The sequence below is a fragment of the Adiantum capillus-veneris genome, chromosome 10, assembly GCF_014529385.1.
Source record: "Adiantum capillus-veneris isolate H3 chromosome 10, ASM1452938v2, whole genome shotgun sequence".
NCBI lineage: Eukaryota > Viridiplantae > Streptophyta > Polypodiopsida > Polypodiales > Pteridaceae > Adiantum > Adiantum capillus-veneris.
In genome coordinates, this window is record NC_140940.1 from 148,299,182 (window position 1) to 148,314,871 (window position 15,690).

General features: G+C 46.2%; 1 protein-coding gene across 5 annotated transcripts in view; it reads right to left on the reverse strand.

Annotated features, from left to right (window-relative positions):
• Nucleotides 1-216: 216 nt before the first annotated feature.
• The window catches only part of LOC147449836 (uncharacterized), an 88,404-nt gene continuing 72,930 nt past the window's right edge, over nucleotides 217-15,690 (reverse strand). For 4 of the 5 annotated variants that reach the window (XM_086522194.1, XM_086522196.1, XM_086522197.1 and 1 more), the window contains 5 exons: nucleotides 5,374-5,449; nucleotides 5,060-5,191; nucleotides 4,706-4,779; nucleotides 4,442-4,573; nucleotides 217-1,062 (listed from right to left, as the gene is read on the reverse strand). In XM_086522194.1, the coding sequence (XP_086378320.1) occupies nucleotides 880-1,062; nucleotides 4,442-4,573; nucleotides 4,706-4,779; nucleotides 5,060-5,191; nucleotides 5,374-5,449 (597 nt within the window). In that variant the 3' untranslated portion in view covers nucleotides 217-879. Of the gene's footprint in view, nucleotides 1,073-4,441; nucleotides 4,574-4,705; nucleotides 4,780-5,059; nucleotides 5,192-5,373; nucleotides 5,450-15,690 lie in introns of all 5 variants that reach the window. The other variant, XM_086522195.1, reaches the window with a different exon arrangement.

The following is a 15,690-nucleotide window of genomic DNA, read 5'->3' on the forward strand; positions in this document are numbered from 1 at the left end:
GCATTTTAAAACAAAAATTTGAAAAGAAGTCATGAGGTCTTTAAATGAAGGGACCCATTTAAAAACTAGACGAGGAGAAGGTCCATGTTGGCATTCTAAAACATTAAAAAAAGCAGAATCAAGTCATGGAACTGTGTAAGGTTGTGAAAGGAAGGGGCCATTAAAAATTTAAAACCTAACGAAAAGATTTCAATTGTGTACATGAAAAGGCCGGTGTAGGAATTAATGAAGTTACTTTTAGAAAGCCATAAAAAGGTACTCAAAAATTTGTATGCCTTTCTCCCTTTCCCTCTATGGCATGTTTTAACATGCCAAAAAAGTGATGGAGAAGGCAAAGAGAAAGAGGTGGTTTTCCATGACATTTGAGAGTGGGAATGAAGTTTCTAGCAGACCCTACTTTATCAATCCCTGCTTTGCAAAAAGTCACCAAATGGACCCAATGGAGGAAAAAGATTCCTATGTCCTACTCAGATGTAAGGCTTAGAATGAGAGATGTATTGTACATGTTATAGTATTAGATGCTGGGGTTCTATTTCCTCAAAGTTCTATTTCCTTCAAACAAAAAAAAAAAAAGGGCTTGAGAGTGGGAAGCTGAGACCTTACATGTGCTATGTCCAGCCCCCACATCCTCCCTTGTTATTAGTGCTTCTCTCTAGATTTTGTATGTTGCTGTATGCTTTCTCCACATCTTCCGAAGCACATATTCAGATCACCTTAGTTGAAAGAGACATTCTTCTCGAGATTGAAGAAAGCTGTGAAATCAAGGAGGAACTCACTCTGAAGAAGAGCTCCATTGAGCTATCAGCTCTTTGCATCTGGCTATGTATGTTGGTTCTCATGACTGATAGTTGTACGAAATTATTCAAAGCATTGAAGGCCCTAACCATGAGCCCACGTGTGTATTGCATAGTTTACTTGAGTTGCTGTGGTTTGAAGACTCTCAAATATCCATTCATTGAATTTTTCCTTGGCATCTTCCTCTGACAAGTCCAACACTAAAATATCACGGAGGTAACACACATTCTGAGGAGTTGCAAGTTCGGGGATCCCACTCGATACCATCTGCAATTTTCTTCATGGAAGCAGTTAGTGATCAAATTTCACAAAAGGTCCACGTTGTTGGCATAGGCATCACACCCAAAATGTAGGATGAAAGCACACATTCTCATTCTCATAAGATTATGAAAGCATTATATTCTTCTCTCTCTCTCTCTCTCTCTCTCTCTCTCTCTCTCTCTCTCTCTCTCTCTCTCTCTCTCTCTCTCTGTGGACTTCCGCAAAGCATTTGACACAGTGCCGAGGGCCAGATTGATGCGCAGGCTACTGAAGTTGGGAGTACCCACAGAGATCATATGGGGGATCATGGCTTTATACAGCTCCGTGACTAGCCAGGTACGCACTCTTGAGGGGATTTCTGACATTGTTCATTCCACTATTGGAGTGAAACAGGGGTGTCCTTTGTCCCCTACACTATTTGGTATGTATCTAGATGAGGTATCTGACTACATTGACAGAGGGGGCAATAGAGGCGCTCAGCTAGCAGGGACATGGATCCCTTTGTTATTATATGCTGATGATATTGTGTTGATATCAGAGTCACCAGAGGGCATGCAGAGACAGTTGGATGCATTGCACAGCTTTGCCGAGGATAGCGGATTGTCTATGAACCTTGGTAAAACCAAGGTTATGGTGTTTAACACCACACCACAGTGGGTCAAGAGATCAGCACCTACACTCGTATATGGTCAAGACACTGTGGAGTACACAGATGAATATACATATCTGGGGGTAGTATTCACGGGACCGAGGTTTACTCTGAGGAGAGCAGTAGAGACTAGACTGTCTAGAGCCTATGCGGCATTGGTAGGGCTAGAGAGGATGTGTTCGCAGGTTCAGTTTCAAGAACCATGAACAAAGCTATGGCTCTTTGATACTTTGGTTGCTTCAGAGTCCAAGTTTGGAGACCATATGTGAATCATGACAATTGGAGGAGCATGGAGAGACCCTTGGTATTTATGATATCCCGGATGATTAGAGCCAAGGCCTCCGTACCACATGCGATTATTCGAGCGGAGGTAGCCGCCCCTCCTATAGAGATTGAGGCTCTTACCAGATCAGTGTCCTTTATGCACAGTCTATGGGATACACATAGAGGTAGATATACTAGATTGGCTCTTGAGTCCTCTAGACAGTTAGCGATGCAGGGAGACGCATCATGTTGGTATGCACAGATGACCTCATGGTTTCAGAGGCATGGTTTCAGCATGGATAGACTGCCTCCTTTTCAGTATTCCCTAGATGCACCCTCATTGCCATTCACACGGACGGAGATCACTAGACTCATTCGTCAGGATCTTATACAGTTGGACACCAGGAGGACATGGGTAGAGCCGATGCAGGAGTTGGGCACGAAGATGGCTTTCTACAAAGAGCATCTTCTCCAACTTTCGGGAGATGGGTTTGTGATTCGTCCGTGCTACATGGACACTCATTTGTCTCATGGTCTGCGATGTCAGATTCGCACATCGTCACACCAGCTGGAGATTGAGACGGGTAGATTCAGAGGGATACCACCGGAGTCTAGGACATGCCAACTATGCGATAGAGAGCCAGAGACAAAGCTACACTACATATGCCACTGCACTGTGTATTATGAGATACGAGGGTGCTTCCATTGGGAGGGTTTTGGACCCCTAGATAGAGTCATGAGGTATCAGGATCAGAGATACCTTGGCTTATATCTACTCGAGCTACATCGATATAGAGATAGTCTGTTGAGGAGACATGGAGTACGACAGTCATAGACACAGATCACAGATTTCTTCGGATCGAGGGAGCCAGGAGACCAACCACCACCACAGGGTTGTACCCACATTCATACCAGAGGCACCCTCATTGACAGGTCGACTGAGCTCGGGAGATCGAGACGACCACGACCGAGACACAGGAGCACACTCCATCGACGGAGACTCCAGCAAAGGATCAGAGGCATTCTAGCACGACACCCAGAGTGTCATTGAGGGCCTATTCTACATTTCACATTTCACATTTCACACTTCATTTTTCATTTTTCACATTTTACATTCAGTACTTTTTGTACTTGTACTTCGGACATTGTATCAGATTCACCACTTTGTATCTGATGGTCTCATAGGTCATTTTGGCCTTTTTGAAGACGTTAATATATCATTTCATTTCATTTCTCTCTCTCTCTCTCTCTCTCTCTCTCTCTCTCTCTCTCTCTCTCTCTCTCTCTCTCACACACACATTGAGGAGGGTAGAGCACATGGGAGAAGGATATATTGCATCTTTGTGGATTTCCGCAAAGCCTTTGACACGATGCCGAGAACCAGACTGATGTTGAGACTGCACGCTTTAGGAGTATCCATTATTGCACTCTATGAGACTGTGGTTGGACGAGTACGGACCTCAGAAGGTTTATCACAGCTGGCTCATTGCAATATAGGGGTGAAACAGGGATACCCACTCTCACCGACCATTTTTGGATTATATGTTGATGAGATCTCGGACTACATTGGGAGCGGAGCAGAGCTCAAGAGGCAGAGGAGCCCAGTTGGCTGGCCCTTGGATATCACTATTGTTGTATGCTGATGATAATGGGCTTATAGCAGGCTCCCCAGAGGGTATGCAGAAACACCTCGAGGCCTTACAAACTTTTGCGCAGAACAAGGCCATGGTATTCAACACCACAGCATAGTGGGTCAGGACTACAGGTAAGGCTGACTAGAGGATATGCAGCATTGGATGGACTAGAGAGGATGTGTGCACAGGTGCAGTTCCAGGAGCCACATACTAAGCTATGGCCTTTTCACACTGTGGTCACATCAGCCATACTCTATGGTGTACAGACATGGGGGCCCAACTTAGATGATCGCAGCAGATCGGGACGCACATATGAGGGATGGATGTCAATGGAGCGACCGTTGATATCCATGATCTCTAGGATGATTAGGGCCAAGGCCTCAATCCCGCATGAGATCATTAGAGCACAAATACCAACACCACCGATTGTAGTTGAGGCCTTATGTAGATTACTATCATTTCTCCATAGTATATATGGGTTGCCCCGAGATAGTTATGCCCGACTTGCTCTTGAGTCTTCTAGGCAAGTTACATGGATGGAAACACATCATGCTGGTATGCACAGATGACATCATGGTTTGAGCTTCATAGACAAAATAAACCCCTTTCAATATCTCAAGATGCACTCTCCCTCACCCTAACACATTAGGAGAGTACTAGAGTCATTAGACAAGACCTCATCCAGCTGGAGACTAGGAGGACATGGCTAGAGCCCTCACACATGCTAGGGACGAAGATGGCTTTCTACCAGGAACATTTTCTTCATACTACACATAATGGTTTCATAGTACGAAACAAAAGATAGCTTGACAAAGAGCTTGAATTATTATGCACTTACCAAGTTAATCAGGTTCAGAAACAAATGAGCGTTTTCACGCAATTTGTTGAAGGCAAGCCCGCAGAGCTCTTGGAACTGGTTGAAACGCTCATCTGCCGTTCCACCCATCACATAAGCCATATCTGGTGTAAACTGTTGTAAATGCAAAAATCAGTCAACATCTCCTACATTTGCAGACCTTACACACCTAAACGTCGTTAATTACAAGCAGAAGCCTTCTTATATACATTTCCTTGCGTAACATGAAAAGAACTAGAATCTTACCACAAACTTAGCTCTTTCCCTTTTTATTCCAAATTTGGACTTGAAATGCCCAAGAATGTGGCCAAAATCAATGTCTTGATTTGGTTAGAGGCAACGCAAGTCATCTTTATTTTAGTTTCACAGCGAAAAGCGTCAAAACCTCTATTGACTATAAACTGTCTGAGAAAATTGGATGGGCTTTGCACACACATGAACACATATAAGCACTGCTAGCATCATTTCTTGTGTAGTTGTAGAACAATCTTACATGTACCATAAAAGTTCAAGTTTGATCGAGCAATGATATATATAATATTCATGTGCAGCTATCATTTAATCGATCTGGATAATTCTTCACAAAGGTTGAGTGGATACGGAAAAATTCACCAGTTCGTTTAATCATAACATTGTCATTGTGCCTGTCCCCAATTCCAAGAACGCATGTAGCCACACAATATGCTGCACATGATCTGATAAATTTCTCTACAGCTTGGCTGTAATCCTCTCCTGCTTAAACACCAATTTGGCAAGTCTTTAATTCCTTTCACTAAACCTCCCTATGACTCCTGCTAGATTTTATGGCCTTACAGCCATACACCTTGTTTAACTTAGCAATCCAATCGTTTCCAATTGGCATGCATGCTAAGTGTTTAGAAACCAAGAAAAAAGGAAACGTTTGAAGCTTGTGCCTGTCCGATTATTAGACACCAGCCAGTTCTGTAGTGTCTCAACACGAAAGACAGCTTTTGCTCCTCCTCCATATTTCTGCGAAAAGGAGAGATAAATACCATGTTCTTGTTCAGCAAGGATTTTCCTTTCTATTGTGTCAATATCATCACACAGGATATGGAGCCAAAAGCATAATGATAAACCCATAGCAAGCAAATACTTGGTTAGGCCAATAAAAAAGCTGTGACAAAACTTTGATGATTAGTGGTCACCAAACACAACATTAACTGAGCGATAAACTTTCCCAGCTGCGTATATGCCATTCTCAATCTGACACCTACTATGGATCAAAAAGTGCTTCTGAAGCTTCAAATTTATAACTCTACATACACAGCAAGAGGTTATCAAGGTGCTCAAATAAATTCGTAAACTCGTTCAGACTGCCTTTGATTTTTCAGTCCAGATTCTCACAAGTTTAGAACTCCCAACCTGAAGCTTTCAAGCTAATAGTTATAGTGGTGTTGCTGCAGATTTTGGCTGTTTTCTATCAAAAAGCACCTCTGCTTTATCACCCACGCATGGACTCACAATTGTGCAGACAGTTGCATGCAGATATCAAAAAACGATATTGCTCTGTTTAACCAGACTATTGCTGTCCAGAAGTATAGACTAGCGCATTAAACTAGCTTAGCCCAACGGCCATTGGTGAGCTTGGTGGGTTGGCAGATAGGAGCCAATAGGTAAGTATGGCGGCCAACACCAGACTGTTTCTCATGTTGAGACCTGTTGAGCAAGAATCATGGCTACAATTTCTTCTTATCCATTCCAAGTTGAGACTCTCTCTCTCTCTCCCTCTCTCTCTCTCTCTCTCTCTCTGCAGTTCCATTTGACTGCTGTATTTGAAAAACTGCAGAAATTGAATACGCCATGTATGCTTAATGTGGGAACATGTATGCATAATGTGGAAGCCCCGGTGCGTGTAGATCTCCGCAACATTTCGTCTCGTTTGTTAGCAACGGCCAACCATGAGGAAGCAGAATGAGGCCGACCCCTTAGAGGACGCAGTCCAAAAATGCAAAGAAGAAATGGTCGAGACCATTAACAAGATCAACCGCCACCTATTAGGTACAATAAAACTGCTCGAAGATCGCGTTTTGGCCCAAGAAAGCAAGATCATTGCAATGGGAGATCGTGTGACGGCCCAAGACGAAGAGATTGCGTCACTCAAAAAGAAGCTCACGGAGGCACGATCACGAAACACGCTTGAGAGGGAGAATTGCAACCCTCGGTAATAGAAGAACTCAACACAATCAAAGAGCAAGTGCGAGCCATCAAAGAAGGGGAAGAGCAGCATAAAGAAATGACGACCTCTTGGGTGGACGTTATCACAAAGACTCAATAGAAAGCAGATGAGGCTGAGAAATGGATTGAGGTTGCCAAGAAAGGGAAAAGTAAGGAAACAACATCCACACCCACTATTATCAACCTGACACTAGAAGAGGAGCAAAGAAGACGTGTACGCTCTCTACATGTGAGAATTTGCGGCCTAAAAGACAAAGATAATGTAGATGATGACCTTACCCTCTCACAGGTCGCCCATATGCAAGAGGTAATGCCAGAGATTAGAGCGGCAAGGGAAAAAGGTAAGATTGCTTTTTACCAAGATGGAAGAGTGGTGATATTGGAGCCACGCTCCACATGACGGTGTGAGACCTATGGGGCCACACTCAAAGTTGCTACCTGGAATTGTAATGGATCTATGTGTCTTGATGTAAGTGCTTTTGAGGAGAGTTTCAGTGGGAGAGACATCATCTTCTACTCTGAGACACATCAGGCCCCTGGGCAGTCTATGCCTCACATTAGTGGATACAGATGGGAAACAGCTTGTAGACAGGAGACACGATCAGAGCACAGAGTGCGGGGCTCTGGAGGAGTGGCAGTGTTATTCAGGGAGGAGTTGCATCCATTGATACATATCGCTCGCACGGATGAGCAAGCTAGGTAAGTGTGGGTGAGATTGAGAGCAGAGACTGGCAGATATCTTTACATTGCTATTTGCTACTTTCCCCCGAGTATGTCAGTATATGCACCACCCAGAGGACAGTCCCCCTTCTCTATTTTGGATGATCACACATGGGAATTCTCTAGAGATGGTGACATTATCATTCTAGGGGACTTCAATGCTAGGACTGCCCATCATCAGACAGTATTTTATGATACTTCAGAGGAGATGCTGAGAGAGCTGGATGTCGCAAAGACGGGCCTATCTAGACTATCACAGGATGCGGAACATACTCAGTATGGACGGCACTTGATAGACATGGGGATTGCACATGGATTGGCCATCTTGATTGGCCTACAGACATTTCCCGATGCGGGAAGTTTCACATGCTTTCCACACAGACACGGAGCCAGCACAGTGGATTATGTCATGGCGCAACCAAGCCTCATCTCTAGTATCCAGGATCTCATGGTCGGACCCAGACCTGTTGGGGTGGCAGTGGATCATGCTATTGCGTCGCTAACCATCTCTTTCCAGTTCAGTGTAGCACATAGTCCACGTGTAGCAGCCCCTACTCGCTACACCTTCTTGCAAGAGACAGATTCCGTATACATAGTCGAGATCTACAGACGTCTATGCACTGAGGAGCCAAGGCGACCTTTGGAGGAGCTTACTACTATACTGGCACAGACATTACATGATGCAGCAGCAGAGACATATCCACACACCGAGCCTGAGCATACACGCCATTCTGGGAGCATGCCTCGAAACAACTGGTATGATGAGGAATGCCGCCAGACTAGAGCTAGACTTCAGAGGGAAGTGCTTTTGGGGGACATCACTCACAGACAGTCTCACAGATTGACTTCCGACGCCTGGTGCGGCGGAAGAAGAGGGCATTTTTGGCTCGACTAGAGCAAGATCTCTACCAGCTATTCTTGAGTCAGGACTCACGTGAGGCATGGCGGCTCTTTCATGAGCGTCTCCCCCCCCTACCATTACCTCTACAGAGACTTGGGGTCAGTACGCATCATCTTTGTACACAGTTTCTGGACAACCGCCCCTTCCTGACCCCCCCCCCCCCCCCCCCGCCCCCGATCCATGCCCACACACATGTGTTTTTTTCACCGCTGAGATGGTGAAGAAGGCCATTGACAGGATGAAGACTGGGAGAGCATATGATCATGATGGCTTGGTGACCGAGCATTTTAGGCATGCCAGAGATCTACTAGCAGAGCTTCTAGCAGTTATGTTTAACTGTGCCATGTGTGAGGGCTTGCCTGATACTTGGAGCCTATCTACGATTGTACCTATCTTCAAATCAGGAGACCCTATGGAGCCTGAGAATTATCGCACTATCATGATTGGACACACATTGGCAAGGTTGTACACATCTATTCTTGAGCAGCAGCTGAGTAGATGGGCAGAGAGAGAGGGAGTGCGTGCAGCTAGGTAGGAAGGGTTCATGAGAGGTTTTTCTACTCTTGACCATATCTTGACACTCAGGGCCATCATCGAGGAGGGCAGATCCTGTGGGAGACGGATCTATTGTAGCTTTGTGGACTTCCGCAAAGCATTTGACATAGTACCCAGAGCTAGATTGATGCGCAGATTACAGGAGATGGGAGTACCCACAGAGCTCATTTGGGGGATCATGGCATTGTACAGATCAGTAGTAGGGAATGTACACACCTCAAAGGGTCTATCTACACCGGTTCACTCCACTATTGGGGTGAAGCAGGGTTGTCCGCTCTCTCCTACTCTTTTTGGTATGTATGTGGATGAGGTTTCTGACTACACTGAGAGAGATGGGGATAGAGGTGCACCGCTGCCAAGGACATGGATTCCGCTATTGTTATATGCTGATGATATTGTGTTGATCTTCGACTCTCTGGAGGGGATGCAACGTCACTTGGATGCTTTGCATAGGTTTGCCCATTAAAAGTGGTTTGTCTGTCAACCTTGGTAAGACCAAGGTCATGGTATTTAATACCACCCCACAGTGGATCAGGAGGTCAGTGCCCGCATTCACATACGGCCAGGAGACGGTGGACTATACAGATGCTTACAATTACCTTGGAGTGGTTTTTAGTGGACCAGTATTTTCATTGAAGAGAGCAGCAGAGACTACATTGGACTAGAGCCCATTCGGCATTGGGTAGATTGGAGAGGATGTGTTCACAGGTTCAGTTTCAGGAGCCTCGGACAAAGCTCTGGCTCTTTGACACTTTGGTGGCTTCTGCATTGCTCCATGGAGCTGAGATCTGGGGACCTTCATTGGATCTTCAAGGGAGGACAGGTTGCACTGATGGGTGGGGGGGCATGGAGAAGCCCTTGGTCTCTATGATCTCGCAGCTCATTAGAGCCAAGGCTTCAGTACCACGTGCTATTATAGACAAAGCTAGCTGCCCCCCCATTAGTGGTTGATGCGCTCACTAGATCTGTCTCCTTCATACATAGCAAGTGGGAACTTCCCAGAGACAGATATGCCCGCCTTGCACTTGAGTCCTCTCGACAGTTAGCCATGCAGGGAGATAAAGCATGTTGGTATGGGGAGATGACATCATGGTTCCAGGCGCATGGGTTCAGTATAGACAGATTGCCCCCCTTCCAGTACTCACTGGATGCACCCTCCCTGACTCTTACACACTCCGAGATGACCAAGCTCATCCGCCAGGACCTGACACCAGGAGGACATGGATACAGCCAACACAGGCGTTGGGCACAAAGATGGCTTTCTACAGAGAGCATCTTCTCCAGCTTACGGTGGACAATTTTGTGACGAGGCCTAGATACATGGACACCCACTTGTCTCATGGGATACGGTGTGATTGGCCAGATACGCACATCTTCACACCAGCTATGGATCGAGACTGGGAGATACAGCGGAGTACCAGCAGAGGCCAGGACATGCCCCCTGTGTGACATGGAGCCTGCGACAGAGTTACACTACACATGGCATTGCCCCGTCTACTACGAGATACGAGGCCGCTTCCATTGCTTGTCCAGAGAGGGCTTTGGACAACTCTCCACAGTCATGAGGTAGGAGGATCAGAGATGCCTAGGTTTGTTTCTGCTCGAGCTGCGCAGACACAGAGAGAGCCTCATGAGAAGAGAGGCCAGCTAGTCCCAGAGACACATCATAGACTTCTTTAGAGCAGACACTGGACACCCAGAGGAGCTACTACCACAACAAATCTTGTCGCCGCACACCAGAGGCACACTGATTGACCGAGTGACTGAGTTGGGGAGATCCAGATGCCCACGACTACGGAGGACTACATAGCATCGACGGAGGCTACATCAGAGGATTCGGATCACTTTGGCCCGACATGCACGATGCCTGATCAGACTGCTGACCATGGAGGAGATTGATGAGATCTGTCAGCGACCAATGCTGGATCTCTTGTGACTTGTGATTTAGCTATCCCAGCTAGCTGCTTAGTTCACACCCACCAACTTAGGATTTCATAGTATCTCATTTTGTCATTTTTGTCATTTCATTTCATTTTGTTACTGTGACTTTGTATCAGATCCACCACATTGTAACGCTTTGGTCTCATAGGTCATTTTGGCCTTTTGAAGACGTTAATATAACATTTCATTTCATTTCCTCTCTCTCTCTCTCTCTCTCTCTCTCTCTCTCTCTCTCTCTCTCTCTCTCTCTCTCTCTCTCTCTCTCTCTCTCTCTCTCTCTCTCTCTCTCTCTCTCTCTCTCTCTCTCTCTCTCTCTCTCTCTCTCTCTCTCTCTCTCTCTCTCTCTCGTGCTAGAGCTGTCCAGACATAGGTAGAGTCTCTTGAGGAGAACAGGCACTCAGAGACATTCACAGAGGGAGATCACTGACTTCTTTAGATCAAGGACTCAAGAGCCAGATAAGCATGCTTCACAGCAGACTTAAGATCCCACTTAAACTAGAGGTATATTAGTGGACAAGGCCACTGGGCTCGGGAGAGCTAGACGCTTACGTCTACGAGGGCGACCACGACATCAACGGAGGCTCCATCAGAGGATCAGGACTATCCGAGCACGATATGGGAGACGCCCGGTACGACTATCTATAGAGACGGACATTGATGAAGCTCTTCAGCGACCGATGCAATACTTTCTCGGACGACGTCCAATGTCGGACATCTTAGGGCATTGATGATGATGATGACGATTGCAGTCCGATGATTTTAGTCTTTTCGTTTTTCTAGTTTAGTCTTTTACTTTACTTCATTTTATGTTTGTACCCAGACATTGGACTAAATCCACAAGGATTGTATCAGTTTGGTCTCATAGGTCATCTTGGCCTTTTGAAGACGTTTAATATAACATTTCATTTCATTTCATTTCTCTCTCTCCCCCTCATCGGATAGATCTTTAAGGTCTCTTGGATAGTTTCCTACGATGTTAAAACAATCTTCTTCTTCTTCTTCTCTTCTCTCTCTCTCTCTCTCTCTCTCTCTCTCTCTCTCTCTCTCTCTCTCTCTCTCTCTCTCTCTCTCTCTCTCTCTCTCTCTCTCTCTCTCTCTCTCTCTCTCTCTGGCAGCATGGAATTGTAACGGATCAATGAAGCTAGATGTAGGCACATTTGAAGATAGTTTTAAGGGAAGAGACATTATTTTTTACTCAGAAACGCATCAGACTCCTAGAGGCACATTACCTAGAGTGACGGGATACCATTGGGAGACTACTTGTAGGCAAGAAGTGAGATCAACGCATAGAGGACGGGGGTTAGGAGGTGTGGCAAGCCTATTTAGGGAGGAGCTGCAACCCCTCATTCGTATTGTTCGGAGGGATGAGCAGACAATATAAATGTGGGTTAGAGTGAGAGCGGAGACAGGGAGGCCACTCTACATTGCAATATGCTATTTTGCCCCAAGCACATCTCACTATGCATCGCTCAAGGGGGAGTCACCCTACATGATATTGGATGAGCACATATGGGAGTTCTCTAGGGATGGAGATGTCATTCTTTTGTGAGACTTCAATGCCAGGACAGGCCAGTCTCAGATAACTAGACACTCTAGTGGCTTCAGCTATGCTTTCCGGAGTTCAGATTTGGGGACCCTCAATGGACCACCATGGCAGATCTGGTAGCACTGATGGATAGAGATGTATGGAGAGGCCTCTAGTCTCTATGATCTCGCGGATGATTCGGGCTAAGGCCTTAGTGCCACATGAGATTATTCGAGCTGAGCTAGCTGCCGTCCCTCTCGTAGATGAGGCCCTTACTAGATCAGTTTCCTTCATGCATAATTTATGGGACCTTCCTAGAGACAGATATGCCTGGCTAGCCCTCGAGTAATCCCGACAGCTAGCGCTACAAGGGGACACATCATGTTGGTATGGGCAGATGACATCATGGTTTCAGTCACATGGCTACAACATGGATAGATTGCCTTCATTCCAGTCCTCCTTGAATGCACCCTCCCTTTCTCTCAAACGGACAGAGTCCACTAGACTTATACGTCAGGATTTGATTCAACTAGATACCAGAAGCACATGGATACAACAGGTACAAGAGTTGGGCACGAAGATGGCTTTCTATAGAGAGCATCTTCTCCAACTAACATAGGATGGATATGTGATCAGATCGGCCTATATGGACACTCATTTATCCTATGGGATACGATGTGCTATTGGTCAGATGCGCACATCATCGCATCAGCTAGAGATTGAGACTGGCAGATTTAGGAGAGTATCAGCAGCAGAAGCCAGGATATGCTAGTTATGTCATATAGAGCCAAAGACAGCTACATCACATTTGTCATTGTCCGATATACTATGAGATACGAGGCCGCTTTCACTGTCTATTCAGAGAGGGATTTGGACCGTCCCTAGAGTCATGAGATATCAGGATCAAAGATGCCTCGGGTTGTTTTTGCTAGAGTTGCGCAGACACAGGGGAAGTCTCTTGAGGAGATCACGCAGTGGGAGACATTCACAAAGGAAGATCACTGACCTCTTTAGAGTAGGGACTCACCAGCCGGATGAACATGCTTCACAACAGACTTCATAGCCCACTTCTACCAGAGGTATATTAGTGGACAGAGCCATTGAGCTCGAGAGAGCTAGACGCCCACTTCTACAAGAGCGACCACGACATCAACGAAGGCTCCACCAGAGAATCAGGACTATTCTAGCACCACATGGGAGATGCCCAATACGACTATTTACAGAGGCCGACATTGACGAAGCTCTTCAGAGACCGACACAGTACTGTCTTGGACAAAGCTTGATGCCGAGCATCCTCGGGCATGGATGATGATGATGATCATGCTCTCCTCACGTTTACCGTCTCATCCCAGTTCAGCATAGCTCAACTAGTACACACCTACGCATACCTGATACACTTTTACTTCGGAGACTAATTCTGTCTACATAGATGGTATCTACAAACGCTTATGCATAAAGGGTCCGGGGAAACCTTTAGGGGAGCTCGCATGTATATTGACAGAGACATTACAAGATGCAACAGCAGAGGTATACCCCCATATTGAGCCCGGGCAGCGACGACGTTCTGGGAGCACACCCCAAAATAGCTGGCATGATGAGGAGCGTAGAGAGACCAGAGCCCGAATTCAGAGGGAGGTACTTCTAGGAGTCATCACTCACAGGCAGTCACTGATTACTTCTAGGCGTTTGGTACGACGGAAGAAGAGGGCGTTTCTAACTCAGTTAGAGAAAAATTATACGAGTTGTTTTTGAGCCAAGATTCATGCGAGGCATGGCGACTCTTCCATGGGCATTCTCCCCCACCAGTCATCACTTCTATGGAGGTATGGGGTCAGTATGCATCATCTCTCTACACAATCTTAGCGCAGCCACCTCTTCTAGATCCGCCAGAGCCATGCCCACACACATGTGCTTTCTTTACCGCTGAGATGGTAAAGAAGGCCATTGATAGGACGAGGACTAGGAGAGCATATGATCACGATGGCCTAGTAGCAGAGCATTTTATATATGCCAGAGACCTGCTTGCAGAGCTTCTAGTAGTGATGTTCAATCGTGCCATGTGCGAGGGCCTACCTGATACTTGGTGTTTGTCTACTATCGTACCTATCTTCAAGTTAGGGGACCCTATGGAGCCTAGGAACTACCGCACTATCATGATTGGACAAACATTGGCACGGTTGTATGCATCCATCCTTGAGCAACAGTTGAGTAGACGGGCAGAGAGAGGGGGTGTACGGGCAACAAGACAACCGGGTTTCAGGAGAGGTTACTCTACTCTTGATCATATTCTGACACTTAGAGCCATTATTGAGGAGGAGAGATCACATGGGAGACAGATCTATTGTCGCTTTGTGAACTTCCGCAAAGCCTTCAATACAGTGCCCAAAGCTAGATTGATGTGCAGACTACAAGAGATGGGGGTTCCCAAAGAGTTGATTTGGGGGACCCTGGCTCTATACAAGTCAATAGTGGGGCATGTACGCACTCCAGAGGGGATTTCTGATTTGGTTCACTCCAATATTGGGGCGAAACAGGGCTGCCCGCTATCTCCTACACTATTTGGGATGTATGTGGATGAGGTTGCTGACTACATTGAGGGATGGTGATAGAGGAGCACCATTGGCAGGGACATGGATCCTACTATTGTTATATGATGATGATAATGTGCTGATGTCCCACGCCCCGGAGGGGATGCAGCGTCAATTAGATGCTTTGTACACATTTGCCCACGATAGTGGACTGTCTGTTAACCTAGGGAAAACCAAGGTTATGGTGTTTAACACCACACCATAGTGGGTCAGGAGGTCAGCACCTACTTTTACATATGGCCAGGAGATAGTGGAGTATACAGATGCATACCCCTATATTGGGGTAGTCTTCAGTGGACCGTCGTTTTCAGTGAGAAGAGTAGCAGAGACTAGATTGATGAGAGCTTATGCAGCCTTGGGAGGTTTGGGAAAGATGTGTTTGCAGTTTCAGTTTCAGGAATTTTGAACAAAGATCTGGCTTTTTGACACTCTAGTGGCTTCAACTATGCTTTCCGGAGTTCAAATTTGGGGACACTCAATGGACCACCATGGAAAATCTGGTAGCACTGATGGATAGAGATGTATGGAGAGGCCTTTAGTCTCTATGATCTCTCGGATGATTCGGGCTAAGGCCTCGAACCACATGAAATTATTCGAGCCAAGCTAGTTGCCCCCTCTCTTGTGGTCGAGGCACTTACTAGATCCGTATCCTTCATGCATAGTTTATGGGACCTCCCTAGAGACAGATATGTTCGACTAGCCCTTGAGTGATCCTGACAGCTAGCGCTATAGGGGGATACTGGTATGGGCAGAGGGCATCATGGTTTCAGTCACATGGTTTCATCATGGATAGAATGCCTCTGTT